This window comes from Orbicella faveolata, unplaced genomic scaffold (genome assembly GCF_042242905.1).
Source record: "Orbicella faveolata isolate gen_17 unplaced genomic scaffold, um_ofav_v1 contig_1, whole genome shotgun sequence".
Classification (NCBI taxonomy): domain Eukaryota; kingdom Metazoa; phylum Cnidaria; class Anthozoa; order Scleractinia; family Merulinidae; genus Orbicella; species Orbicella faveolata.
In genome coordinates, this window is record NW_028301536.1 from 13,425,161 (window position 1) to 13,451,909 (window position 26,749).

Genomic DNA, 26,749 nt, shown 5'->3' on the forward strand with positions numbered 1-26,749 from the left:
CTTTGCGACAACCTACAAATCATTGGTACGCAAAATCAGAGCCCGGGCATGAGAATGCGCCTGATCAATTTTATCGTTAATCTCATACCCAGATCACATTCCGTTTGACGCTGTTTTCGGCATGGCCGTGGGAAATCTGGGATCGAGCTTGTTTTATCATATCCGTCACAGTTTCGTTACACCGTGTCTTAAAAGAGAAACTTATGACTTAATGCGATTTTGCAATCGGTAAACCAGATTTTGGGTTTTATGCTCTAAAAGTATAAGTATATAGTGTGATGCCATCTCATCATCTTTCTTTGTGATGTTTAAAGTAAAGCCTGCCTTGTGGATCTCTCTACGCTGATAATAATGGTATTATTTTACTGCAGCTCCAACTTTTGATAGTTTGGGAAGCTTTACAAGTTCTGCTGCCACAATATTATAAAAACAAAATTTACAACCACTTTGCCTTAGAACAGCAAATGTTGATCCCAGACAGAGTTTGTTTACTGTTTTATGATTCCGAGAAAGGAGGCGGATGTTGGCGGATTCGTTCCGAGAAACGTAAGCCTTTATTTTGTTGTGAAGTCACAGTAGGTCACTTCTCTGGCAAAATATTCCACATAAATTTAAGGCTACTATGGAAACTGTTGTCACAGAGGATTCGATTGAACTTTAAATCAATTTTCTGAAGAATTCTTTACTTCAGTCCAACGGTATTCCGAGAAAAAAGTAGACCGGAAGTCTTTTTGTAAATTCTAAGAAATCTGTCTCTCGTTTGCTGATTGGCTCGTTTATAAACACCGCAGGCTTATTATTGTAGAACATATTTTTGTATAGTCTTTGTCCTTGAAGAATTAAACACAGAAAAAGTCGGTTTGCAGCTTTTCTTCAAAGAAGGAAAGATATCTGATGTATGCTAGGGTGGAATATATGGAATATTACCTCACGAGGACACATGCAAGGTACTAAGCGGTAAGTTGCTTGAATGTAACGATTGAGGTTAGAATAATAATACGGTAATGTCTAATTGTGCAATAGTTCTTCATAATTAATAGTTTTAACATTTTTAGTGAAACTTCTCTGTAACTTACAACCACCAGTGAAGAATTCCCTGGCTGGTCATACGAATTTCCATTAGAGCCATGTACCTAGAGGTATTTTGACGAGGGAGTACACTTGGCAATTTCAGTTATCAAACCAACAGAATACTTGTTTGGGCATGAACTGGATATTTTTGCCGTCACTCTTACTGTTCAAAGTTCACTGTTAACGAGCCAGGGAACTGTTTGGAAGTCGCCCGTCCCAATTTTAAAATATAATATTTGATCAAGGTCCGGCTAAACTGTTTTTATACTACAACTGGTACTACTAATTTCTTCTCAGCTTGAGATACATTAAGTGGTGGGCATTAATAACTAAGGTCCATAGTTCAACTTGACAACGTCAATGTGAATTAAAACTGCAATCTCAGACAAGAATCATTTAACATACTGCCGTCATCTCGTCCGTCTCGTCCCATCCTCTGAGTCACACAGGATCAGTCTTGCACTAACAGTGAGACGTTTTCAGCATCCTAGCAGTAAAGCAAAAGAATTCAAAGTGTTTCAAACGGTTGCAAAATCAAAACACAACCCTAAGAGAGCAAAGGCATGGAAAAATTAACAATTTCTTGGATTTGTCAGCAATCTCAACTTAAAGAAATTTCACTTGGTTTCGACTGAAAGACAGGTTCGTAACGACCAGATGATCTGACATATTACTCTCCCATTCATGGAACACTAATAATCAATAAGAAATCAACTAGCTAGCAAAATAAAAAACTAAGCCTGACAATGAATGCCTCTAGCATTGACTCTCTCTGGAATAATTTTAGTAACGAGACTCCATCCATGAAGACTACAAAACAAATTTCATCTAAACACAGCCTTGATTTTTGTTTAATCAAAAGTTAAGGTAGCATGTGGCTTGACGTGCATTGCTCAGGGTGTATTTTGTATCCTAGCAGTGCTTGCTAAAAATATATTTATTCTGTTGACTGAAATGAAATGTGTCTAGCAGTACAGAAACGTGTGAAACCTAAGGCTTGGTTAAGTGGTGCAACCCTTATACAGTTTTCAAGACGTCTCTTATGATCAAAAAAATCAAACTAGCCTTATCGAGGATGATCTCTAAAAAGTAACTTATTTCTTAATAGTTTATTTTTCTCTGTTCATCTCAGCTGTATCGTAAGCAACTTATTTTGTGGCAGCCAATTTTGTACATATTCTCTGTTTTTGCCGTTTGTTAACGTATTATTTGTCACCATTTTGTTAGACTTTTGATAATTGTGTTATAAATACCCGCTGTGACAGTGAATAAAGTATTGAATAAGTCTTAAATAAGTGCGTGGGTAATTAATTTCAGGAATGATAATCATCAGCCATTCTTTTTCTGACTTTTTACAAAGAGCATTTGAGATTGCTTTTAATGTTTTTCAAGGACAGATTAACCTGTTCTATTAATTGACTGTAAAATGACAGAAGCTTGACTCAAGCAATTAAACAGAGAAGTATTTTCAACCAATGAAGAACCTTTTTAGGAGGTTTACAAACAGAAAAACGTACATGAATTTTGCAAAGCATACCTATAAAAGCTTGATCTTCTTGCCATTCTTTGTCTTTGCTGTTATTGTTGTTTTTGTTGTTATTATTGTTGATAATGATGATGACAATCAGATGTATGAATTTTCTTTGCCTGAGTCTAATTTGAAGGGATTACCTCACACTATGCAATACATGCTCAGCGTTATACCATTGGGGGCTAACTTTGGCAGTTTTTACTAACGGTCTCTGGACAACGAAAAACGATTTCAACTAAAGGGATAGAATAACCTGGAAAAAAAAAATACAGGGTTGTTGTCCCGCGTATTAGAGATTGGGAAAAATGTATACAAGACAATACAAATGAAAAAAAAATTAATAATAATAATTTGTCTTCGTTGAGTAACTTAATGTCTGTGTTTAAAATAGACCACTCGGATATAGATTGCAGCATAATTTCAGTTCTTTTCTATCTTGGATTCAGTCTAGTATTTCTGTAATGAGTTGCTAATACAATTACAAAGTGTCACACTGTTTCTGGTGGCAGAGATACAAAATAAAATAAATGATATTATGATATTTATGTCCACATGTATTGTTTACGAAACAGTGCATTTTTTAAGAATTGCTCTTGTTATAATTTTAAAAGAGTCCCTTCGACAAGCCAGTATAAGTATCCATCGATCACTGAAACAAAAACGAACACAAAACCAACAACGTCCAAGGTCTTGGTTGTCCCGCTCAAAGCAAAGCATGTCCTTCAAAGCATTTATACTGTACACTTGAAAGCGGTTCAGTTATTTTTTGTTCAGAAATATGTTGCAATTCTGTTATTATTTGTTCGTCAAATCAACTGAGAGGGTAAAATTGCTGGGCTCAGAACTCACATTCCATATTCAAAATCCGTTGTCGTTAGGTTCGGATTGAACGTTTAAAAGAGTGATTTAATAAATATCTTTCCTCGCGCGGACCAAATGGTTTTGCCAAAGTTCTGTAGATGTTAATTTTGAGTGACTGGATTTAACTGCAGACCTAGGTGGGTAATTAAAGTACGGACTGAAGTTAAGAAGAAATAATTCACGTAATGAGAGACGAATACATTCAAACAGTTTATAAACTGTCGCGGAAATTAAAATGTAGAATTGCCTTTCTTCTTATAACTTGTTTTGTTCGGTTTTTCATTTGAGTTGTTTTTACTTTTACTTTACTGTACGTATTATGTTTCATTCTCCTTTATTTATCTTCCTGATAAGAGCATTTTGTATGGACATTTTTCCCTTGCTGTAATTAAAATAAGAATAATTACCAATTAAGCCATTTATTGGGGCGCAATATAAAGCACATTTAATTCAAGTGATACAACGTTAATTTTGACAACAAATGACACGAGTTGACATCGCCACCATGGGTCGATGCAACAGTCTGAACGTTTTTACTCGAGTAGTTTCTTGTCGTTTTTGTAAACGATTAAATCAGTAAAAGACCTTTTTACCTTGGGCGGTTTGTTGCCCCATTTCAGACCTTGTGATCATAGTTCTTAGAATTCTTGCTTTCGAATTTTCAGGTGGTCGCGTGTAAATGAATGAATAATTTTTAGATGGATAAAGGAACAATTCTCTAGGGTATGTTTTAGTCCCAGATCTCACTGTTACTGACCACGTACAACTATAGGAAAAAAGACGGGTTGAAGATCAAAACACGGTAAATTCAACTTACTTAAATGTTATGTGTGCATGATATTTTGGTACTGTTTGTCGCATCTAGATAGTGCGACATCTGCCTTGCCAGATATCGATGGTTTCTCGTTTCGAAATTTAACTTTTCATGTTATTACAAAGGAAACGGTAACATTAACTGAAATTCAAAAATATAGAGCCACAGAAAAGGTTTTTAAAACAAGGTGGAAGGCTAACTTTTAAACGATGATGCAACATCTCTACAGAACAGTTGCTCGGAAATTATTGCAAATGCATCATTTACTTAATAACTGATATCGTTCTTTTGCATAACTTAGCTTGTGCAATTTTATCCTTTTTTGATGCACTCCCGGAATGTGTTGTTTTATGTATGCTAATATGCCGAGTGAGGTCCCAGGTCACTTCCACATTTGTGAGACGTGACCGGTGGATGTCTAATCAGTATAAGATGATGCCTGAATAAATTCATATTTTCCGTGAAAATAAACGGATGTAAGAGTTTCTTTCTGCGAAAAAATGTGTCGGCATTTTACGTAGCTTAGCTATCAGCGCTGTCCTCTCTTGTCATTTATCCAGGAGTCTTGTGCTTGCGTTAACTGTTTCTCTTATAACATCATCCACTGGCATGCTTACTAGTAATGTTTTCCTAAATTTAGCGCCTGTTTATCAAGACCACCCAGGTAAGATTCTTTTAATAGGTTAGCGGATAGATGAAAAGAAAATGTTTATGTTGGATTTTGGAAACCAAAAGTAACACAAATGTTGAGCAAGGAATTGAAGTTTCACGGCATCAATACGTTGATTTATGGCGAAATGATTTCCTGGAAAAAAAACCGGAAATTAGTTGCTTCAACCATTATTACATAATCATTGTAACAGAATTAAAAGAAACCAAACAAAACTGTCAGTAAGGTCAGTAAGCTAGGGAGCTTTACAAAGCCAATATTTTTCATATTTTATGCCGAAATTAATTCTTAGAAATAACCGGAAGTCGACAAGCGCATTCCGAGAAATTTGCTCTGACCATTTAAGCATATTTTTGGGGGGTTAAGTATTTTTTCTACGTATATACGTGTAGTAACTTGTAGTATGATGCAATTTATTCTTCATTCCTTTAAAAAAAGCTTTCGAACTTCTCCAGGTTCTGAGACGTTAAACGAAGAACTGACGATGCCAAGCGTTAGCTTTATCATCCTGGCCTATTAAGTGTAAGTCAAAACGAAAAGTTTTTTTTTCTTTTTTTACGTTCTGACTCAGCCTGGATCGCGACAGATGCCATACGTGTTTTCAATTTAAATTGTTTCAGTCTAAAAAGTAGAGGTATATCACCTGTTCACGCGGTCAAATGCGTTTCCAAAATGGCATCCTCCTGCAAAAAGACAAGAAACAGTGTACCAGCATCTAAAGATTTCTGTAAAACCCTTTTTACGTATGTGCAACTTAGTTAAAAATTAATGTACAATTCTGTATTCAGTATGAGCGATTGTTTTACAAATCCTGTGAGGTAAATTGTATTATGCAATACGTCAAATTATTCTCGAATTTTGATTTGTTCTTACTTATGGTCTATTAGACGACAAATGCATAGGTGACTTCATTAACTTTTTTTTTTGTTATTGTACAAAAAAGTTTATTTCATGTTGCCGTGCGTCTGCTAAATATTAGCGTAAATCTACTAGCGTTCTATCATGAATGCCGTTCTATGATTGGCTACGCTGCTTCTGTGATAGATAGTGAGTGGCCTAGCAGTACATCCTCGTTAACAAAATGACGGCCGCTTCTTGGCGTTTTCGAAGTGTCTGTGAAGCGGATTTAGATAAAGTTTTGAACGACTAGTAGATTTATAATGGTAATTGAACTGAGTGGAGTGCAATTTGGTCTGAAATCATACGCGTGATTTCAAAATCGAACGAGCGCGCAGCGCTCGTTCGATTTGAAATCACATGTATGATTTCAGACCAAAATTGCACGACACGAAGTTCAATTGCCACTTTATTAGATCCATTTTGAAATCGCACAATTTTATCGCCTCAAATTTTAGATTTTTGGTGTATTGTTCCAGTAGCCGGTTTGTTAAAAAAAGCGGAACCGGAAACGCCTTTACGTCTAATTTAGTATGCAAAACGATGTCATGTGACGAAAACTCATTCGAGCATGACAAAGAAACAAGCAGTTCTAAAGTCAGAACGAAAATAGTCAACTTCAGGTATAAAAGTTCAATTCCCGTCACCTGAATCAATGATGGAAGGCCTACCTTTCTTCTGTGGTTGAGGCTGACACTTTTCATTCATTGTCTTTGGAGAAGGAATTTGAAGGTGCATATCCTGTGTAATTCTGCGATCGATTTCTTTTGAGTTGTGAAACTCCCTCGAGTGCACAATGCCCAGTGGATAGTACGTTTTTTTCTTTTAAATACCGTTCAATGGCATGATTTTAAGGGGTCCAGCTCGTTATCATCTCCGTTTCTTTTTGTAACCTCGGCGTAGGACTCAATACTCAGGACCTTGTCAAGTTCTTGCAGCGCCATTTGTTTTAAGATATTTCCAAGATGGCGGGACTGGCACCGGCTTCCTAAGACGTTCGTTCATGCACTATTTTGTGCAGTGTGGCGTATTTTGACTATGTTTATTCACAGCGACAGAGTTGAGCTGTTTTGTTGCTTCGTTTGAAACTACCGGAAACCTGGAAACATCTACCTTCTTGAGATGACTCTGAATTTGTTGTTGTGTGGTTTTCGTTTGTTTATGTTTTACTGGACTCAGTATCATACGGATCTTGAGCAGATCTTGAAGAAAAATCGCCAAAATACTCGTCAAAATGGACACTGAAAGTTGGGAACTTCCATTAAAGTAGGTCTTCAGCCTAAAGGAGCTCATAAACGTCATTCAGAAACTGTAATTAATTAAATTCGTCAATTTTTTTGGAAAAAAAGCTACAATAACAACAAAGTTTTGGCAATAGTATTTGCAAAATTCTCCACACAGTGGCTTTTTGCCTTTCATTTTCCTGAGATTTTATTGATTACTTTAAACTAATCTTGAAATCTGATTGGTTGTTTTGTTTTACTGGCCCATTCTCATTGGCTGAGAAAAAGATGCGATTTAGAGCAAAAAATAGTGCGATTCGTGAATAAATCGCACCACTGAGAGCCAATCAGATTGCAAGGATAACCAGTGATTTCAAAATGGATTTAATAAAGTAATTAATTGATTAATTAATTATTTTGTGTTTCAGACCTATGGACCCTTCGCGCGACTGCAGAGACCGCATTCAACCCAAACAAAAGCAAAGTCAAGAAAGTGCTTCTGCCTCCGTTGACCAGACACCAAATCCTCAGCTTTCTGCAGCTAACACTGGGGTCAGACCCTCACCAAACAACGCTCAGGGTGACACTATAGCGCAGAATGAGGTCAGTGAGAAAGCTCAAAGTCGCAGCCGAAGATTTAGCCGCGGGAGAAAACGCCCAGAGGATAAAAGTTCCACAATTGGTGCTACTAACCAAACAGACACCGTAAAGCAACCTTCATTAAACAACGTCCAGGATGATGCGACAGACGAAACTGGAAAACATAACGGAACTCGAAAACGAAGGAAACGACGCCCACGAAGTAGCCGTGAAGAAAACGTAAGTGACGCCATTAAAAGTGACGACAATGCCCCGCCGCAAAATGATGCGACAGGAAAAGAAAGTGGGAACCACATTAGTGATCGACAAAAAGAACAAAAACGCCCGCGAGAAAAACCTGAAACGAACAAAACTGTTGCCTTGAAAGGCATTGACAACAACTCATTGTCCAAAGATAGTTCGCAAGATGAGGCGCACGCTGCAGGAGAAGAAAGCAGGGTCCAAGGCAATGGGGCTCAAAAGCAAGGACAACGAGGCTCACGAAAAAGAAGTGAACAAAAAATAACTACTGCTAAGGAAAGTGAACAAAAGAAATTGTCCCAAAGTGGTCAGTTAAATGGTGCCACAAGAGATCTAGAAGAGCCTATGAGGCAAGATAAAAAGAAGAAGCAAGGCGCAAGAGGTGGCCAAAATAAAGTTGAAACAGGCAAATCTGGTGTGGCGAACAGCCAAGGAGAGGAATTTCCCCAAAATGATCGGCCAAATGGCACGACAGGAGAAGGTGAAAGCCAAGATAACATCAAAAAACAAGGTCAGAAACGCACTCGAAATAGAAGAAAAGCCAACAATAAGGTTCTCGTTGAAAGTGACAGCGCTCTGTCACAAAATCCTCCCCAGGATGGCACGACAGGAGTAGAAAGCGGGAGCCAAAATGGCACTAGAAAAAGAAACTTGCGAGAAGGGCGTGTTCGAGCGGAAGATGACAAAGGCATTGCTGTGGATGACATCAAGACCAATCCAGCACTGAGCAATGACGGAGGAACTGGAACACAAATTGGAGCCAGTCATGCACAAGATGTAATGAAAGTAGTTAAAGAAAGAAAGTTCGATACGTTGGAAGTTAACAATAACTCTTCACAAGGCGACATACAAGTTAAAACAACACAAAACGGACCCACAGAAAAGAGGCTTGAGTCTGTTTCGGACAAAGATCCGAGAAGTGTCAAAGGGAAAGCAAATAAAAAGAAGCAAAAGACAGGATCTCAGTTAAAGACTCAAAGTCTCGAAGCAATGAGGAATCTTCTCAGCGAAAGTCCAGAAGAAATTGTTAATTGGCTTATCTTGGAACAGTCCTCACTGTTTGGAAAGAAACAACAAAAGCGGAAAGATGAGGTGGTTGCTCTTTTGGTGAAGCTTCTTGCGAAGGCTTGCGACTGTGAGTGCCATACCGGTCTAGGAAATCTCTTCAGTGTCTTGTCCCAATCCTGGTTTCTCACTCGAAGGGTAGGTGCCATTCTCGATCAGGTAGCTGCAAAGAAATCGAAAAGGTCACAAATCAAGCATTTTGATTTGGAAACAATCAGGGACTTAGCGAAAGTGCTAAAAGAAGTTCTCAACAGATTCCCGAAGGCATCTGCGCATTTACCAATAGTCAAGCTGCACAGTTCTACCATGAAACTCGCAAGCTCTGGAGAACTTATGGATAGAGGAATAAGCTCTACAGTACAAGAACTAATGAAGTTAAGAAAGAAAGAGGAAATTACACGATGCAGAAAAGAGGCGACGCGCAGGAGCCCACCCGTCAAAACTGGTAATGTATTAAGATAATTCATTTGTGTTTTTGCGTTTATTGGTTGGCTGTTTTGCTGTTGTTTTTTTTCTTCGAATGAAGAGAAAATGAAATTTTGCTTTTAGAGCAACAGTCGATACCTGTAGCATTCCGCACAATCTCAGCTTTACCACCCTCCCATAAATCACGGCGTGGAAACTGCTCGCGTCCGTTCTTATCCACTCATTGGGGAAAACAACTTCCGTGAAGTTTTGATTATTCTTTTATAGACACATTATGACTGATGATCACGGAAAAGGTAGCTCAATTTCGCGGCATTTTATTTTATTTTCAGCCATTACCGATGACAACAGCGAGCCCCCTGAGAATTTTCGGGAGCTGAGCATCATTCCAACCCGTGAGGACATTATCGCACAGCAAGACCAGGATCAGGAGCCCTTTCTTAGAAGGAACAAAGTTCATGGGCGCTACCGCAACGAGGAACATTATTTGGACGTCCAGTTTCGGCTCCTTCGCGAAGACTTCTTAAGGCCCCTTCGCGTTGGGATCCAGCAGTTAATGGCCAGGGACGGTGATAGCAATAGTAACGATGATCGCCTACAGGATGTACGAATCTACGAAGATGTGAGGATACTATATCCCGTATGTAGTTCCAACGGAGTCGCATACAAAATCAACTTTGATATTGCAAGATTCCAACGAGTGCAATGGGAGAACAGTAAGAGGCTAATCTTTGGATCACTACTGTGTCTATCGAAGGACAATTTTAATAGCTTTGCTTTTGCCACAGTCGCAAATAGGGAGCTGAATAACATAAGAAAGGTAAGCAGTATTAAGTCAGTGAATTTTCTGTGCAAAGTGCTCCTTAGGAGTAGAATCTTAGCCACGTATGTAACTTTTCAGTAAAGTAGCCTATTCTTAAAAAATCTTGGGTACCTTGCTTGCTCATTTGTTTTGATTTGAATCAGTAGAGAATCTTCAACGCTTTATTTTCCTTTGCACTTCAGCGCAATTGATCATACTCGCCTGCTATACGTGTTTGCTTCCCCTTAGATCTCAAAATTCTGAATTCGTTTGCTTTTGGTGTCCTTGACGTTTTGATATTAGCTATTTCGAAGATCCTTAGAGTTTTCACACACTTCTTGCTGTCAACACCCAGCTGAAGAGACCTATTTAGTATATAGGGCAGCGTAAAGGAGGGTCGAGATTACGTAAACTCTCCCTTGAAAAAGAGATCACAGAAACGTACCTTTTTCCGACACTTTCCCCAACAATCAGTGAGAATTAAACATTTTTATAGAAGAATTTCCTGTGTTTTTTGTCTGTCAGGGTGAGATCGAGGTGCGTTTTGTGTCACCTGCTAGTGAAGGCGGATTGCAGACAGGGGATTTGTGTCAAATGGTTGAGTCCATTGCTTTCTTTGAAGCGTACCGTCCAGTGCTTGAAGGACTGAAAATGATGCCTCCCGGAGAATTTCCTTTTCAGGTATAACCTACTGTTGTTCTCAGTTATTAGCGCCAGTGTCACGCCATATTGAAGCCACGTTGATTACCGGAGGATCCTCTAAATAATGGTTTGTTGAGGAAGAGAAACACAAGGGAGATTATTATAAGCCTAATAGATTGAGATGAAGCACAAACAAGTGACAAACTTGCTTCCACTAATGCTTGAATGTTTTAATGTTTGAAGTTTTATCTCTTTTACGATCTACGGTAGAGCCTGAAATGACCTAACATGGAACATGTTCTGAAGACTTTCTGTCTCTTTACATTTTGTTAGAGATACATTGTGAAGTGTCAGGTCGATGTCTGGGCACCAGCCTATCTGAGGAAAGGTGATGGTCAGCACGTGGTGTATGATTTCTCAGCTATTTTATCGGACGAAGAATCTCGTGATGAAAAGTAAGTGATACGGCAGATAACTGTATGTTCTGACCGACTGACCGGCCCGGAACAACCGACCGGGCTGACGTCTGGGACCGGGCTGGGACTGACTGACTAACATGGAGAACAAGAAAGTTAGGATTGAATTTTTATGACGTTTGCAGAAAGGGCTGTCAGCTGTTAATATCTCGAAATGTGTCTTAATTTGGGAAAAATCAAGGATGCAATTGACGAATCTCTGCTATTCCTTACCTAAAGATGTAAAATTATCTCATGGCTTTAAGCAACATCTTAGTCTTAATTTCAAATCGCAGAAGGTTATACTTCGGAAAGTATCCATGTCATTATACTTGTTTCCTACAAAAAAACTCATCTTTTTCAGGTCGAGTTCTGTTTGCCTTACGGAGAGTGAGAGCAATTGTGATTCGAAAACCTCTGGTAAGTCTGGAACATGAACTACGACTTTGTTGTTTAAATGTCAAAGGAGAACATTTTAAAGATAGCATATGATTCGGGACATCATTCTACCTAAGACCTGTGGAATGTGTTGCTCAAAATGGTGTTTGATGAGAAAATACATAACGACCCAGATTTGTTTCAATATATCTTTTTCCCACTTCCCGTTACGATTTTCTTTTGCTGACTGGTGTTTGTGAAAATGTTTTCTCAACAAGCGTTGTTCAGTTGTGTTTTTTTTCTGGACTTCAGTTCATGTTTACAGTTCAGCCGGTGTTTGCCGGGTAAATAGGCCCACAAATCTACGCGAACACGGCAACAGAAGTGGCTTAAAGGACTTTAATAGTTTTTTTTAAAATCAAAATCCAATTTTAATCTCTCTGTTCCACCAAGAATGTATGGTATCAGTTTTGAATCCAGCCTCTTGGCCATCTGCAAAGGATCTGGGGCTAGATGAGTCACAGTTCAAGGCTTTACAGTTGGCGCTGACCAAAGAGTTTGCAGTCATTCAAGGACCACCCGGCACTGGGAAGACTCACATTGGATTGAAGGTATCTGAACTTGATCCTGTATGAAGATACTCTATCTCCGGTGATGTTTGTCCTGGTTAAAGGGGTTCAAGTTTAAAATGGTAGCATCAACCTCTCCTTGTCTTCTCGGCCCGTTAGTGTTTTGGAGATATCTGTAATCTGTATAATATTGATGGAGCAAATTGGCTTAATGAATAAAGTTAATGAAAAAGAATGTCTGCAAGTTCTTCACTGATCTTCCTCTGTAGACAGTCTGTCTCAGAACAAATAAAATACCCTTGAACTGACCCAGCTTCATTTATGCGATGTCTTTACCATTCACGGGACATAGAACATGGATGATTCAACTAAATGATGCGACAAAAATTGATTTCTGAAATCTTCTCTCAGTCTTAGCTCGGAGATACCATTTTTCATTGCACCTTGGGTAAATATACAGAACATAGCCATCCTCACGAACAAAATGTTTTGCAGATAGCCAAGGTTCTTTTACATAACATAAGTGCTTGGAACAAGACGGGAAGTCCCATCCTTGTTGTTTGTTTCACCAACCATGCTCTGGACCAGTTTCTGGAAGGAATCCATTTATTTCATTCAGACGGGATTGTTCGTGTTGGAGGAAGAAGTAAGAGTGAGAAGATACAAGAATGCAGCCTGTCGAAACTGAAAGACGACATGATGAAGGTATCTAATACGAAATTTAATTATATATAAATTTGAACTTATATTATATAAAACCCCCACAATACATAAACATTCTAACAACGTTTTTGATGATTTTCCGATGATTTCCGACCACTTTTCGAAGCTTCTTCAAAAGTTGTCAGAAGGCCACACGAACGTTTCCGAAAAGTTTTCGAAAATTTCCGAAGATGACCGAAGATTTCCAAACGATATCTGCACATGGGGATAGCGTTTTATCGATGTGCTACCACTCGATATACCACTAATTTTTTATATAATAAAAAGGTAAATGAACGGCCGTAGCGAATGTGTGGAGAGTTGATGTTCGAATATTAGACCTTCGTCAGAACAATGATTCCTCAAACGAAGGACTAAAGAAGGATTTCCCCCAACGAAGGGCTGACGAAGAGTTAACATGCCGTAAATCCTCGAATTAGCGCCCGGGCGCATATTTCAAATTTAGGAGAAGACGGGGGCGCTTATTCGAGGGGAGCGCTTAATCGAGGGGTCGGTGGGGGGGCTTATTTAACTTTTCAAAAATCATGCCCTGACATGATCAATTTTTAATACATCATCTGGACGTAAACAACAACATAAGCTGTTTATCGGCATAAAAAGCTGATCCTAAAGTTTAAATCGCGTCACCATTAGAAATTCACGTGGTCACAAACTGAAACATTCTACAAATCTAATACTATTCGACGAAAACTATACATTCTTTGCTGTGTCATGACTCGTCTACAAAATAGGGGGAGGGGAAGGGGGCGCTTATTCGAGGAGGGGCGCTACTTCGAGGATTTACGGTATACATATACACGTTATGGCGGTTAATGCACCCTTATTGATTTCAAGTTTAGTTACCAGTAAAGCCTGGTTTTCACTAGCGACGCACGCACAAGCGCAAGCACAAGTGCTAGCACAAACGTAAGCAATAGGGATGACCCAAGTGAAAACGAAATTCGACGCAAACACGAGCACATGCAAAATCATCCGAACGTTCCAAACTGTTTAGGCACGAGGTATTCTGGATCCAGTGTTTTCATTGGCCAACTTAACCACTTGTGGTAAATATCCTTGTGCTTGTGTTATACCTGAGCGGTATTTCGTTTTCACTTGTTGTAGCGCAAACGCAAGCATAAGCGCGAACACAAGAAAAAAGGAAAAATTTTGATCCATGTGCCTGTGCTTATGCCTGCGTCAAGGCCGTTTTCACGGAGAAATAAGAATTATTGTTTTTGCGCTTGTGCTTGCGTTTGTGCTTTCGCCTCTAGTGAAAACCAGGCTTAAGTGTTAACTAAAAACCTAATCTTTTTCGTAAAACTACCACTATTGAGTTCTTTATGTAGGCAGAATTTTCCCTCGAGGCACACCAGATATTTCATCTACTTAATTTCACAACTGAATTGAGACAATCATGCTCAGCTGGCTAATCCATTTAAGTTGAAAACTTCTGTCTTAAATAACATGTCACTAAGGAGGGAACTGTTAATTCAGTACATATGTCAGTAGATATACTAGATTGAACGAAGAGAGGAGTATGCTATATTGAATTAAAGTTTAAAGATGCCGTACATCTGACTTACATCATTCACATCCAGTCAGTCTAACAGTTACGTGCTTATTTTCAGCAACGCAAGATGCCTGCACATCTGAGACAAGCCTACAGTGCGATCAAAAACGAAATGGAAAATCTGTCGCGAATGATTGAGTATGAGGATGGAATGCTGGACGAATTAACAAGAAATGTATTTCACGAGGATGAGCTTGTTAATTGCAGCATGACGCAGAACCACTATGATTCACTGACAAGAGGTGCAGTTCGCGGTACAGCGGGGAAAGGAAGAAAAGAATCCGTCATCCCACAGTGGCTTGGTCTTCCTGTCCAGCCAGCAGACCCATACCAAGAAGGTGAGAAATCTGAGTGATGGGGTGGGGGAGAGGGTTGGAGTGTGTGTGGGAGTGGTGTTTCAAAAAATTGTGTTAGTAAGTAGTTAGTAGTGTATTGCGGTGCTTATTGAGAACCCTGGCTTCAAAGCAAGTTTACATAAACTTGTAACAATTCCAAGAGGAGGCATTTAAGCGCGGTCTCGGGACTAGCGAGAACAAATCCATCTGTTGGCTTCGTGGAGGAGTGAATAAGGAGCTTCCAAATTTCATGTTATGCTCCCTAAACCTCCGCCTCCAAAATTCAAATCGAGTGATCTAAAACGCTCTGGTCAGCGAGGTTTTGCTTTAAATTAACTCTTGATATTTGTGCTTAAATTCAAGGATGTAAAAGGGCAACTTGAATTATGTTAAGGTCTAGTGTCCAAACTGGTTTAGTAGTTCAAGTTTATACTCGAAGAAAAGCAAACTTAAAGTTGTAAAAGTCTTTTTATTTTTATTTATTTTGGGACACCTAGAATACCACTAAGAAATCCCAGTAGATCAATACTGTGCTCTTTAGAAAAGTAAAAAAAGAACTTTTTCGCGGCGCTCTCTGTTTCAGGATTTTCCCAACCTCTAGTTATGTTTCCTTTCAACGCGGAGTGTTGGGGCATGGAGTATTTTTCCCAAGCAGACCTGGCCTATATATCACCACGTGTCCAAATCGCTCCTGGTGCAGATGACGTCGAAGGAGGCTCACTGGAACTTGCTGGGAGTTACGACTCATTTATCGAGATCCCAAACATGTGGGGTGGTTTTGCAGATGCCGGAAGATCCATCACGTTGCTCGCGTTTATCTACCCCACTGGAAACGGCGGGCCAATTCTTAGCTATGACATTTACGGCTTTGGTGTTCAGCTCTGGCATGAGGGATTCTACGGTGAAATGGGGGTACTAACGGCTCATTTCATCCGCAGGGATCTCATGGTATGCGCTCCCCCTCTGGGAGCTCCGGTGCTGAATATGAATGCGTGGAACTTTATCGGTGCCTCTTACGATCACGACTCCGGAGTAGCATGCCTGTGGCACAATGGAAATGAGGTCGCAGCTGTGTCCATAGGGAATAATTTTGACTTGGCGACACAGTTTTCCATCAGGATTGGCGCTTTGGCAAGCCCTTGGCAAGGGTATTACTTCGCAGGGAGAATTTCTCATTTGCATATATATGCAGAGGCGCTAACTGTTGACAATATTCGAGCAGTTGGAGGTATTCAACAAGGTGAGCACAACCAGCATATATGCATGTAGCTTGAGTTGAGCTTTTGAGGGTGTTTTCAGCGTTGAAAATTCAAGATGGCGTCCACCAGCTAGTCGCTTTCCGTGGTCGACTGGGCGCTATCTTGAATTTCATCGAAGTACAGTAGTTATAGTATCATAGCTGGCTTAGTCTGAAGAGTAATTCAGTAAAAGGTAAGGTAAAGTCTGCGTACGAGCCAAGTGGCCCATCAGGCCGGAGCTTATCCCGGTTTCTGTAGCATGAGGCGACTAGGAGTATTTCTACTCCCCCCTGGATGGGATGCTAGTCCATCGCAGGGTTACCCCCGGCATTAAGTTCGCCGGTACCCATTTATACACCTGGGTGGAGAGAGGCACTGTGAGAGTAAAGTGTCTTGCCCAAGAACACAACACAATGTCCCCGGCCAGGGCTCGAACCCGGACCGCTCGATCCGGAGTACAGTAGTTATAGTCTGAAGAGTAATTCAGTACAAGTAAATAAGTACAGTAGTTATAGTCTGAAGAGTAATTCAGTACAAGTAAATAATCAATGATCTTTTTAATTGCCTCAAAACTTCAACCTACATATTATGGATGCATTTCCCAAGATTCAAGATTTACCTTGTATGAAACACATGGAACAGTCTTCAAGAAAAGATTACTGAGAACACTGAAACGTGACTTAACAATGTTTGAAAAGTTTATTCCAACATGTCAGTTCAGCTGTTCCCTATAATGCGAGGTTCATCAAAACGCAAATATCACTGGAATGTCTAGCACAGATATTGAAGTTTTTGAGAGAGATAACCATTTTTTTATCTCCCTCTCTCTCTCTCTCTCTCTCTTCTTACAGGTAGATACAAACTCAGTCGGGAACACCTAAACGTGGATAGTGATGAAGAAGCAGACGAAATCAACGATAACAGTGAAGATGTCGACGCTAACAGAGGAAAACCTCGTGACTTTGACTTTGATGCTGACGTCATGCAAGATCAAAGGATCCTGGATACTGATGCTGTGCTGAGGTTTGAGTCCAATCCTTCTTCGGATCATTTGTTGAGCACGGACGATCCGTACGAGACTCCAAATTTTACGGAAGGAGACGTTCAAAATGGCAGCTGGCAATTCCAGAATCCCAACAGAATCAAGCAAAAGATCAAACGAATTATTCGGAGGGAGCTTAATCGAGATGACGCGATGAGCGAAGAAGATGCTTCCAAGGTAATTAGACGGATGTCTCTGTCTCAGTTGCTCTTTTCCATAGCTGTTTTATGTATAGCTTCTTGTGGATCTAAAGGGGGATGGCTTTCAACTGACATAATTCTTCAATCTAGTACTGGTAACTGTTTTGCCAATTTCCTTCACCGTTTATTGGGTCGTCGTGCGACGCTGCGAGTGGGAAGAAGCTTTGCGTGACAGAAAGATTTTCGTGCCTAAGAGTGTTGCGTGATTAGAAGCCTTGCTTAACCAGAAGCTTTGCGTGACCAAAAGCTTTGCGTGACTAGAAGTGTTACGCTCAAAGTACAGGCTGCGAAGGAGCCACTGCGGAAGGTTACTGTTTTGCTTGCCCACCAAAGAGATATGCGGTCTTAAGGCAGTGAAAGATACAGTTGTGAAAGATACAGCTAGTATTGGACACTCGGACAACCCTTTTCCGCCCAACATCCCATATACGAGCGCTTAGTGGTCGTGCTCTTTGTACCACTTGTGACGTCATGAATTTAAATATCACCAGATAGTTGATAAGCAGACAGTAGAGCTAAGATAGACCTATGCGCACAACAGACGGTTTCGGATATCGACGGCATTCTGAGGTACCAAATTGAAAAACAACGTTCTCAGTTTAATTTTGGTGCAAAAAATGGTGGTAAAATGGCCCCTTATACCTATAATTGATCAAGGTCCCATTTCCAGGCTTTGCCCATAATTAACGCCCAACTTTTTACGGCAGCCAGAAAGAATATGAAACGAAAAAGGTAGCGAGAGTAAAAGGGCTGAGAAAAAGAAAAGGAAGGGACAAGAAAAAAAATTCGGAACGGACAATCGCAAAAAAATAGTCAGTCTAAATTTTGGCTTATGAGCATGCACCAAATAAAAATATTGTACATTTTTTGTAACTTATCTTCAGGAAATCTATCTATTTGGTAAAAGAAATTAGCTCTCTCGGCAAAGCTAAGGCCCATTTGGCGTCATGGCAGCCCAAAAACTGATTTAACGGTTTAAAACGGCATTTTTTGGTGAAAATTTGGGTGTTAAAGGGTTAATTTAGACCGACAACCGATTCCACAAACATTATGGCGAACTGCTGGTGCGACTGTTTTTATCTGAAATGGACCGCTGACTAAACTGTTGTTTAATGTCACTTTTCAGGTCGAGGATGTTTGGAACCTTTCTGAGAAAGACCGCTGGTGTCTGTACCGCAGATGGGTGTGCGATGCGCGTAAGCGTTGTCACGAGGCTATCTCTGATTTCCAAGAAATGTTTGATGAGAAAGTGGATGAGCTGAAAGAAGTTAGAAGACAGCAGGACTACGAGATCCTTAAAAACGCAGATGTTATTGGTATGACCACCACAGGTAACATAGATTTTTCTTTTCACACAAGCCTGCGCAAGATTTGCTTTAGTGTTATAAATCATATCCTGTTTTCGAGCGGCTTGTTCCAGTTTCAAGTCAGGCTGCGAGGAAAAAACAATGTGACACGGGAACACGCGTAAACAGGCGAAAACTAGAAAGGAGAAGACGGGAGAAAGTGGCTGGAAATACCACTCCTTCTTTTTCGACTGTTTCTCTTATTTCTTCGTTCGGCAAGTTAATGTTGCGCTGGGCACACCGACTAAAGTCATGGAATAAACTAGTAATTACTACTGGAAAATGCTCTTTTGAATAATGAAACCCAAACCTGAAAAATTGTCCTAAAAGGAATGATTGCCAGAGAGCCGAAATATAAACTTTTAATATAGGAATGATGAAAATGGGAACTTAGCTGATAGAATAGTGATCCAGTAGAAGTTCATTCATGTTAAAATCCTCTAAGAATTTTTTCTGCGGTCTGCGGTCAAGGTTTTTGCTTGGAAATTCCCTAAGTGTGATTTAATTCTTGAATTTCATTTTTTTCAATTTTCATTCATCAATTGGTCTGGCAAAATTTTCATTCATTTTTCATTGGTCTTCAGCTTGTCAAAAGCTAATAACACACCCATTTCTCTTCTATGACATTATATCTGCAAAGTGACGTGTTTGACCAGTATAATGCGAGGGCAATGCGATGGAAAAACTTTTAGTGAAATTACAAAGATCATTATAGTTTTGTAATATCATATTGTGTCAAGGTGCTGCACGGTGTCACAGCCTGTTACAAGACATACAGCCAGCGATTACAATTGTGGAGGAAGCCGCTGAAGTGCTCGAGGCGCACATTGTAACCTCTCTAACACCCGGATGTCAGCACTTGATTCTGATTGGTGATCATCAACAACTCCGTCCCAATCCCACAGTCTACGATCTCCAAAAAAATTACGATTTGGACGTGTCATTGTTTGAAAGAATGGTGACTAACGGGATGCTGTTTTCAAGGCTGTCCTTGCAGCACCGAATGCGGCCACAAATTGCCAAAATGTTGGATCACATCTATGTTGAACCAAAACTGCAAAACGACGAGTCTGTGTTGAATTTTGAAGATATTAAAGGCGTGGAACGAAATTTGTTCTTTGTGGATCACAATAAGGGAGAGGTAATACTCTACAATTAACAGACGTTTGAAATATTGATTTCAGACAGCTATTTTCATTAGCAAATAAGGACTATATAATTACAGATGGTTACGTCCAAATTTTGTTTCAAACAAACACTCAAGATTAGTCTACTTGTAATTGTTTCCCAAAATGTCTTCAAATTTATGCACTCATGCCAATGCTGTTGTTACACCGGCTCCTTCCGGTCCAACGGGTAAGAGCCGTGTAGTTTTTGGAGTACCATCTTTTATACTGAAGCCGTGGAGAGATCTTGAGATGTACGCCTGAGGCACCCTCCACATTACACCGGAGGGGTTTGAAAACCACCTTTAATTTTTTACACGGTAAGGCCAACCGCCACACTAGTCCGACACGAAAACGGAGCTTTTCGAAAACACTGTTCAAACCGGAGGAATTTAAAAACGATGGCGTCACGATAATCATGTGTTCTCCCTGACCGGCTTTTCCTCAAACACAAATCCGAAATGACCGGTGATTTTTACGTTTTCAAATTCCTCCAACGTAGTATGGACGGGACCTCAAACTGAATGGAATGTCCTCGACCGCGTAAAATTAATAATCAGTACGTGCGGAGTCATTATCGGCTGGACTAAATTCATTTTCGTCTTTTTTTTGCATGCAGAACTTCATTTCTGAAGGGAAAAGCAGGTCCAATGATCACGAAGCCAAATTCCTGACAGCCCTATGTCGCTACTTCATTCAACAAGGATATCCGCGGGAAAAGATTACAATTCTAACAGCCTACAGCGGACAGCTTCTGAAACTCAGACGAGAGATGTCCGCGGACAAGACTTTTTTCGAGGGAGTTCGCGTTACAGCAGTTGACAACTTTCAAGGAGAAGAAAATGACATCATCCTTCTGTCGCTTGTTCGTAGTGACAGTATTGGCTTTCTCAAGATCGCAAACAGAGTCTGTGTTGCCTTATCGCGAGCCCGGAAAGGTTTTTACATCATTGGAAATGCTACACTTTTAGAAGGACAAGACCCTGATCTCTGGGAGAAGATCATCGCAGATATGCGCCAAGAAGAAAATTTAGGCCACCATTTGAAACTTGTTTGTCAAAACCACCCACAAAACGTGATCTACGCATCGTCTGCTGAGGACTTTGAAGACGCCCCTGAGGGAGGGTGCAAAGAACCATGCGGAAGGCAGCTAGATTGTGGTCATGATTGCGACCAGTACTGTCACCCGGCAGATCCCGAACATAAAGAGAGATTCGCTTGCCAGAAGCCTTGCACCAAAACTTGCGAGTTTGGACATAATTGCCGCAGGACCTGCGGCGAAGAGTGTGGTCCTTGCGTGGTACGAGTCCCAAAGATCATCCCAGAATGTAATCACGAGCAGCAGGTCCCCTGTTCCGTCGACCCCTTTAAATTCAAGTGTATGGAGTTGGTGCCAAAACAGGCGTGGCCCTGTGGCCATGTCAATCAGGTACAGTGTTCTGTGGCTCCCAGTGACATCGCCTGCCAAGAGCCCTGTGGTAAATTACATTGTGGCCATGCATGTTTGGGTGAGTTGTTAGATCGTAGCTTGTATTTTGCTATACCTTTATTAAGTACGAAAATTCGTTTGCATGAGTCGACCTTCGTTGTTACATCGAGCTACAAGCAGTAAAATCGCGAGAAAGCCTTAGGACGCACTCGAGCGAAGACGCTGCAATGAAAAAAGACTATCGGAAAGTACTTTAAAGTAGCTGCTCGTACAGAACTGCCTCGAAGTAGGAAAAGTGCACCAAAAGAATTTTAATATTTAACAGCCAAATTTGGCAAGATTGAGACTGATTACAAGCGGCTAAGTTGAATAAATCAGACTAAAATGATTCAAGATGCGTCCTCCGTTAATTAGTTCCTTTAAGTCTATGCCGTGTTAGCAACGAGCGGCCTGTCTTCCATGCTGTAAAAAATGTCAATAAAGCTCTCAAAAAAAAAATAAAAACAGAAACGACGCTCGCTCGGAGAAACTGATGAGAGAACCCTCAGCGGAAGATGATTGGGACTACCAGGGAAAATAAACATACAAGATCGTCTGGGAAAGACTGGCAAGGAGGAGCTAATGGCAGGTTATGGTATGGTTATTAATAATTGACAGTTACTCTTATTGGCAGTAATCAAGTCTTGCTAAGTGCTTAGTGGAATGTTGTGTGTGAGGCTCAATGTGGAATTTTTAGTCTGCTTCAGTATAAGTGAGGACAACTTTATCCCCTTTATCCCAGAAATCGTTTAGTCTCCAAACGCTAGTATAAATTTAAAATAACAGCTTATTTACTGATAAATGCTTAACAGGTTCCTGCTATCGATGTCAAGGTGGGCGCCTCCATTTGCCGTGCGATTCTAAGTGCAGTCGTACACTGTTCTGTGGCCATGTCTGTCAGGACGCCTGTGTCCGTACCTGCCCGCCTTGTTCAGAACCCTGCCGTAACTACTGCGATCATCAGCAATGCAGACGGAACTGTGGACACCCTTGTCAACCATGTGCACATGATTGTACATGGCAGTGTCCACACCAGAAATGCACGGCACCTTGCGGAGAGATTTGTAACCGACCGAGGTGCGACGAACCATGTCAAAAGAAGTTATCGTGCAGTCACTCGTGTGTAGGTGTTTGTGGCGAAGTTTGCCCGAAGTTGTGCCGAGTTTGCAACGAAGACAGGTTCGTAGAAAGTGAACCTGGAGCAATGTTCGTCGAATTGCTTGACTGTGGTCATGTGTTTGAAGTCAACATGTTGGACAAATACATGGATGAAGCTGATGTAGAAAGTGAAGATGATCGTAAAGATGCTGTAATCAAGCACAAGCTATGTCCAACTTGTGGCATTCCGATTCTATATGGCCGCAGATATGGAAACATCGTTAAGAAGATCCTTGCTGATTTTGAAGCCGTGAAGCGTCGAACTTTCCTCTCTGACGTAGCAAGTATGGTTCAAATACAGAGGATTCGAAAAGAACTTAGAGAAATCAAAGGGATTCAAGAGAAGGTGCTAAAAGAAATAGATCGATCTGTCACTAGCGGTCGTCTGACATCTGAAGAAGTCAGCACGCGTCAAAACCAAGTTACCTTTTTGAAGTTTCTCGGAAATCTGGCCACGAAGCACCAGATCACAAAAGAAACGAGCAGTGAACTACATTGTAAAATAAATATTATCACATCACGGATAATGAGAAGACGGGAATGCTTCAGTGAACAGGAATTAAAGGAATTCCAGGAAGAACTGTCAAGAACAGAGCTCCTTGCTTGCTTCCAAGGCTTGATGAGCGCACTTCAATCTAAATCTGTCAATCTTGGTCCTGAAGATCAGAGCAGTGTAGACTCTATAAGGAATGCGCTGGATTCAGGAAACGCACTTGGTAAATAAATATACATATATGATCATATGTTAAAAGAAACTGAGTTTAAAATGGCCGCCAACAAATTTGTAATACAAACATTTTGTGGGTCAGAAATCGGTGGGTGTTGCCGTGATTGTACTTTTGGACGTAAACAGTGAGCTTGACAGCTAACGTGCCTTACAACGCAATTTATAATTAGAGATTTTACCAATATTCTCGGTGCCCGAATTCCCTTTTACTAGGCCGGTTTTTACTTTTCATTCAGCAGCTTTCAATTTGCCCGTCTATTTAGTGTGACAATAGCCTGCGTTAACAAACGTGCTCCACGTGCTCGCCACGTGTTTTTCACGTGTTCTTTTTCCCGCTTGAGTGACGTCTGAGATCGTGCAGAAAAGTTCCTTACTGATGACGAAACTCAATACAGGTCCATATACTGTGCTGTCTCTGATTGGTTCTGCATGTGAATTTTCGCGCGCAAGCAACAACCGATTAGAGAATAACACGGATGGAAGCTAGTGAGCTAAGCCAGTGTGGAAATTTCTGCCCTAGTATCAAACTTCTTTCTCAAGAATGAATTGAATCGATCGCACAGAGATTGACCTTTGGTTAGTGGGCAGGCTTAGTGAATTAACGTTTAGTTCTAACCAAACAAGTGTTCTCTTCTTTTCAGCTCATCAGAAAAGAAAAGATTTAATGGCTGGTATCAACAGAATTAACCAGCGGTACGGGCTTTCCAAGTTTGTCCAGGCAACCGACTGTGGTTCAGAGTTGAAAGACATGATTGTTAAATCAACGAACATCACACAAGGACCCTGGTTCAAATGCAATAAAGGTAACTCCTAAAACCTGTTTTAATTAAACAAAAATTTAGACCTCACGAATGTATCAATGTTTCTTGAACAAGAAGCCACAGCCAGTTTATCAGCATCTTTGATTTCTCATGAGTATTGCGTCGTTCAAAGCGTTAGCGAGCATGATATGGCAACTGGCACCTGGATCAAGTAAGAATGTCACCGTTAGAGTTATGGCTCATTTGTCCATCCAAATCTCGTTGCATTTGATAATCGGTTTTCTCTTTCTCACTCACTTACAGCAGCTCATGTTTACTGTGCTGCTGAAAGCACTAGAGAGGCAGGTTCCATCAAGTGTCCAGAATGTCTGGCAGAATCAAGACGGACTGCACAGTCACCAACAGAGGTATTAAATATTTAACTATTATTTATTGAAAAAGACCAGATAGAATGTGATTTCTCCTCTTAACATATACGTAAGACACCTTTTTCGCTTGCAGCAGTTCTTACTGACAGTTTTAAAACAAATCCTACAAACTCACGTCTGGCCACAGCGATTGGTTTTTTGTTTTGCTCTTGATTGGTTGAAAACACATGCAACACGTTGCTGTGATTGGTTGAAGCACATTCTACCAACTGCAATGAATTATGCAGTTTCGCTAACGCATAACTACAGCTGCAAATCAGTCCATGTCTGAATACCGCGAGTTGAACGACTCTATTAGAAGGATAACAGGAAACGTCCAAACAATGTGACATCCACGCAATCGAATACGTTTTGCCGCGTGTCGTAATAAACGAGATAGCAATAGAAGCCTCGCTCCCATGTAAACCATAACAACAACAGAAGCGCAAAGCATACTGGCAGCCAACGAAAAAATTTTCTACACTCAATAGAAAGCGTCTCCGTTTTCTTATATGCCTTAATAACCAAAATCTTTGTTTTCTCAGTTTCAGTTCATAGAAACGCGATTGAATTTTCTTTCCTCTTGTTCCATCATTACGTCAACAGCTCGTGCTACAGTAGTTCCGTGTAATAGAGGTAGAAACCTTTTTCAGTGTGTTTTCTTATAATTTATGATTACCTTTAATTTATCACCCAGGCTGTCCCCACTCCGATGAAACTGAGTCAACTGATGAACATGACTTTCAAAAATGGATTCGTGACGCCGGGGACTAAGGGAAAAAGAAGGAAACGTCCAGGCAAGAAGACTTCCAAGCCTCGTGAATAGTACTCATGATGACATGAGGATATCTGCTAGACAACTAAGTTAATAGAGCGAGTAGTTTGATGTGATGAAATTTCTATTCGTCTGTATTAGTCGGCGGTTTAGCTGTGTGAGTTCATTTAATCGGCGAAAGTCAGTTTTAAGGTGGAACTATTTCAAAGGATTCTGTAGAATCAAAGAGCCAATGTGTTTCAATTTGACAATTTTGGGAGCAGAGGAAACTTTAAAGGTGTGCAATCATCAGTTTTGTCACACAAATCTCCAGACTTTTACATCTCATATGCGCTCCTCTAAATATCGTTCTATACAGCTATCAGTTCAAAGTCGGGATGATGAAAATCACATTTATCAAAAGATCGCGCTAAGAGCAGGCTAGTAATGAGTTTAAGAAAGGGGACAACGTTTTAAAGGTGGTTAGACATGTTTCGACAGAAATGCCCGTCGAAACATGTCTTGCAACTGCACTGAGCTTAAAAACGTCATTTTTCTTAAAATTATAATCAAATTGAGTGCATACGCTTGACTGATACTGCGTTATTTAGTCAATGAGACTTGATTCTGATCTTGCAGTTGATATTGTTGATGAACAGTTGAATGTTTGTCTAACAACTCTTTTAACAAACAGGAAGCCCGATTAAGCTAACCGAGGATTAACGAGAATTTTGATTTGAGTTTTGTAACTTTTCGGTGAGTTTTTCTGTTTATATTGTTTATATTGCTTGGCCTTCTGTTTACGAAAGCAGTGGAAAACTTCGGAATACTTCGGTTAACTTTTAATCCTGGGTTAGCGTTAATGATTTTCTTACTATTTCTTTTACTCGAGGATTGCAAAACATTTAGGGAGGTGAACCTAAGAAAACGTTGTGCTCATCTACTGAGGTTCACACAGTGACAGTGGTATGCAAATATATACAATTCAGTGCACTGATTGCAGTGCAATGCAGTGAATAACAGTGCGGTACCCTGCAGCCCTACGAAGTGCAATGCAGTGCAGTGTATCGAAGTACCTAGTGGCGCACAATGTCTGAGTGTAACGTAATACCATGCACTATAGCCTGAAAGTAGAGTGCAGTGTAGTACATGCACAACATTATTTTGTAACGGCTCTAACATTAGGATAATATAAAGAATAAAAGAGAAGGAAAAAGAACTACAAAATAACACTAGTACGAAAGAAGAGTAGACCGTCTTTTAGTGGTGCCACGTTTAATATAGTAAAATATGATGAAATCGTATTTAATTGTATATGGATCAGTATTGTCTCTAGAAGCGCCGGGGGCTGTTAAAACAATGTTATTGTAAATTAGAATTTTAGATCTTCAAGTCGCAATAAAGATGCTATGAATCATCGTAGTTATGTGTTATTGAAATAGATATTCTAAGTAAAAGTGCAATTTAATTTCATTTTTCTCGTCAAATGCATGATAGATTCTTCTAAGTTAAGGCTTAGAAATTTTACACTGTTAAGAAAATTGTGGTCTCAACACTTAACAATTACAATAAAAGCCCTGAAGTTGTTCTTACATGTTTACGGGATGGGAGGGGGATTAATATTGGAC

The 26,749-nt window shown here is 40.2% G+C and overlaps 1 protein-coding gene across 3 annotated transcripts; it reads left to right on the forward strand.

Moving 5' to 3' along the window:
* Positions 1-775: 775 nt before the first annotated feature.
* LOC110061219 (NFX1-type zinc finger-containing protein 1-like) lies at positions 776-26,543 on the forward strand. Of its 3 annotated transcripts, none has more exons than XM_089290204.1 (19): positions 776-957; positions 5,403-5,469; positions 7,496-9,417; positions 9,731-10,218; positions 10,726-10,881; positions 11,176-11,297; positions 11,662-11,717; positions 12,129-12,286; positions 12,740-12,949; positions 14,578-14,857; positions 15,438-16,094; positions 16,944-17,311; positions 18,461-18,665; positions 19,421-19,821; positions 20,466-21,354; positions 22,127-23,188; positions 23,841-24,002; positions 24,264-24,367; positions 25,065-26,543. In XM_089290204.1, the coding sequence occupies exons 3-19, from the start codon at positions 7,500-7,502 to the stop codon at positions 25,191-25,193; spliced, it is 7,365 nt and encodes a 2,454-aa protein (XP_089146330.1). In that variant the 5' UTR covers positions 776-957; positions 5,403-5,469; positions 7,496-7,499; the 3' UTR covers positions 25,194-26,543. The 3 variants fall into 3 exon arrangements, with proteins under 3 accessions (XP_089146330.1, XP_089146325.1, XP_089146338.1); XM_089290212.1 differs by lacking the exon at positions 776-957 and adding an exon at positions 4,583-4,941; XM_089290199.1 differs by lacking the exon at positions 5,403-5,469.
* The last annotated feature ends 206 nt before the right edge of the window (positions 26,544-26,749 follow it).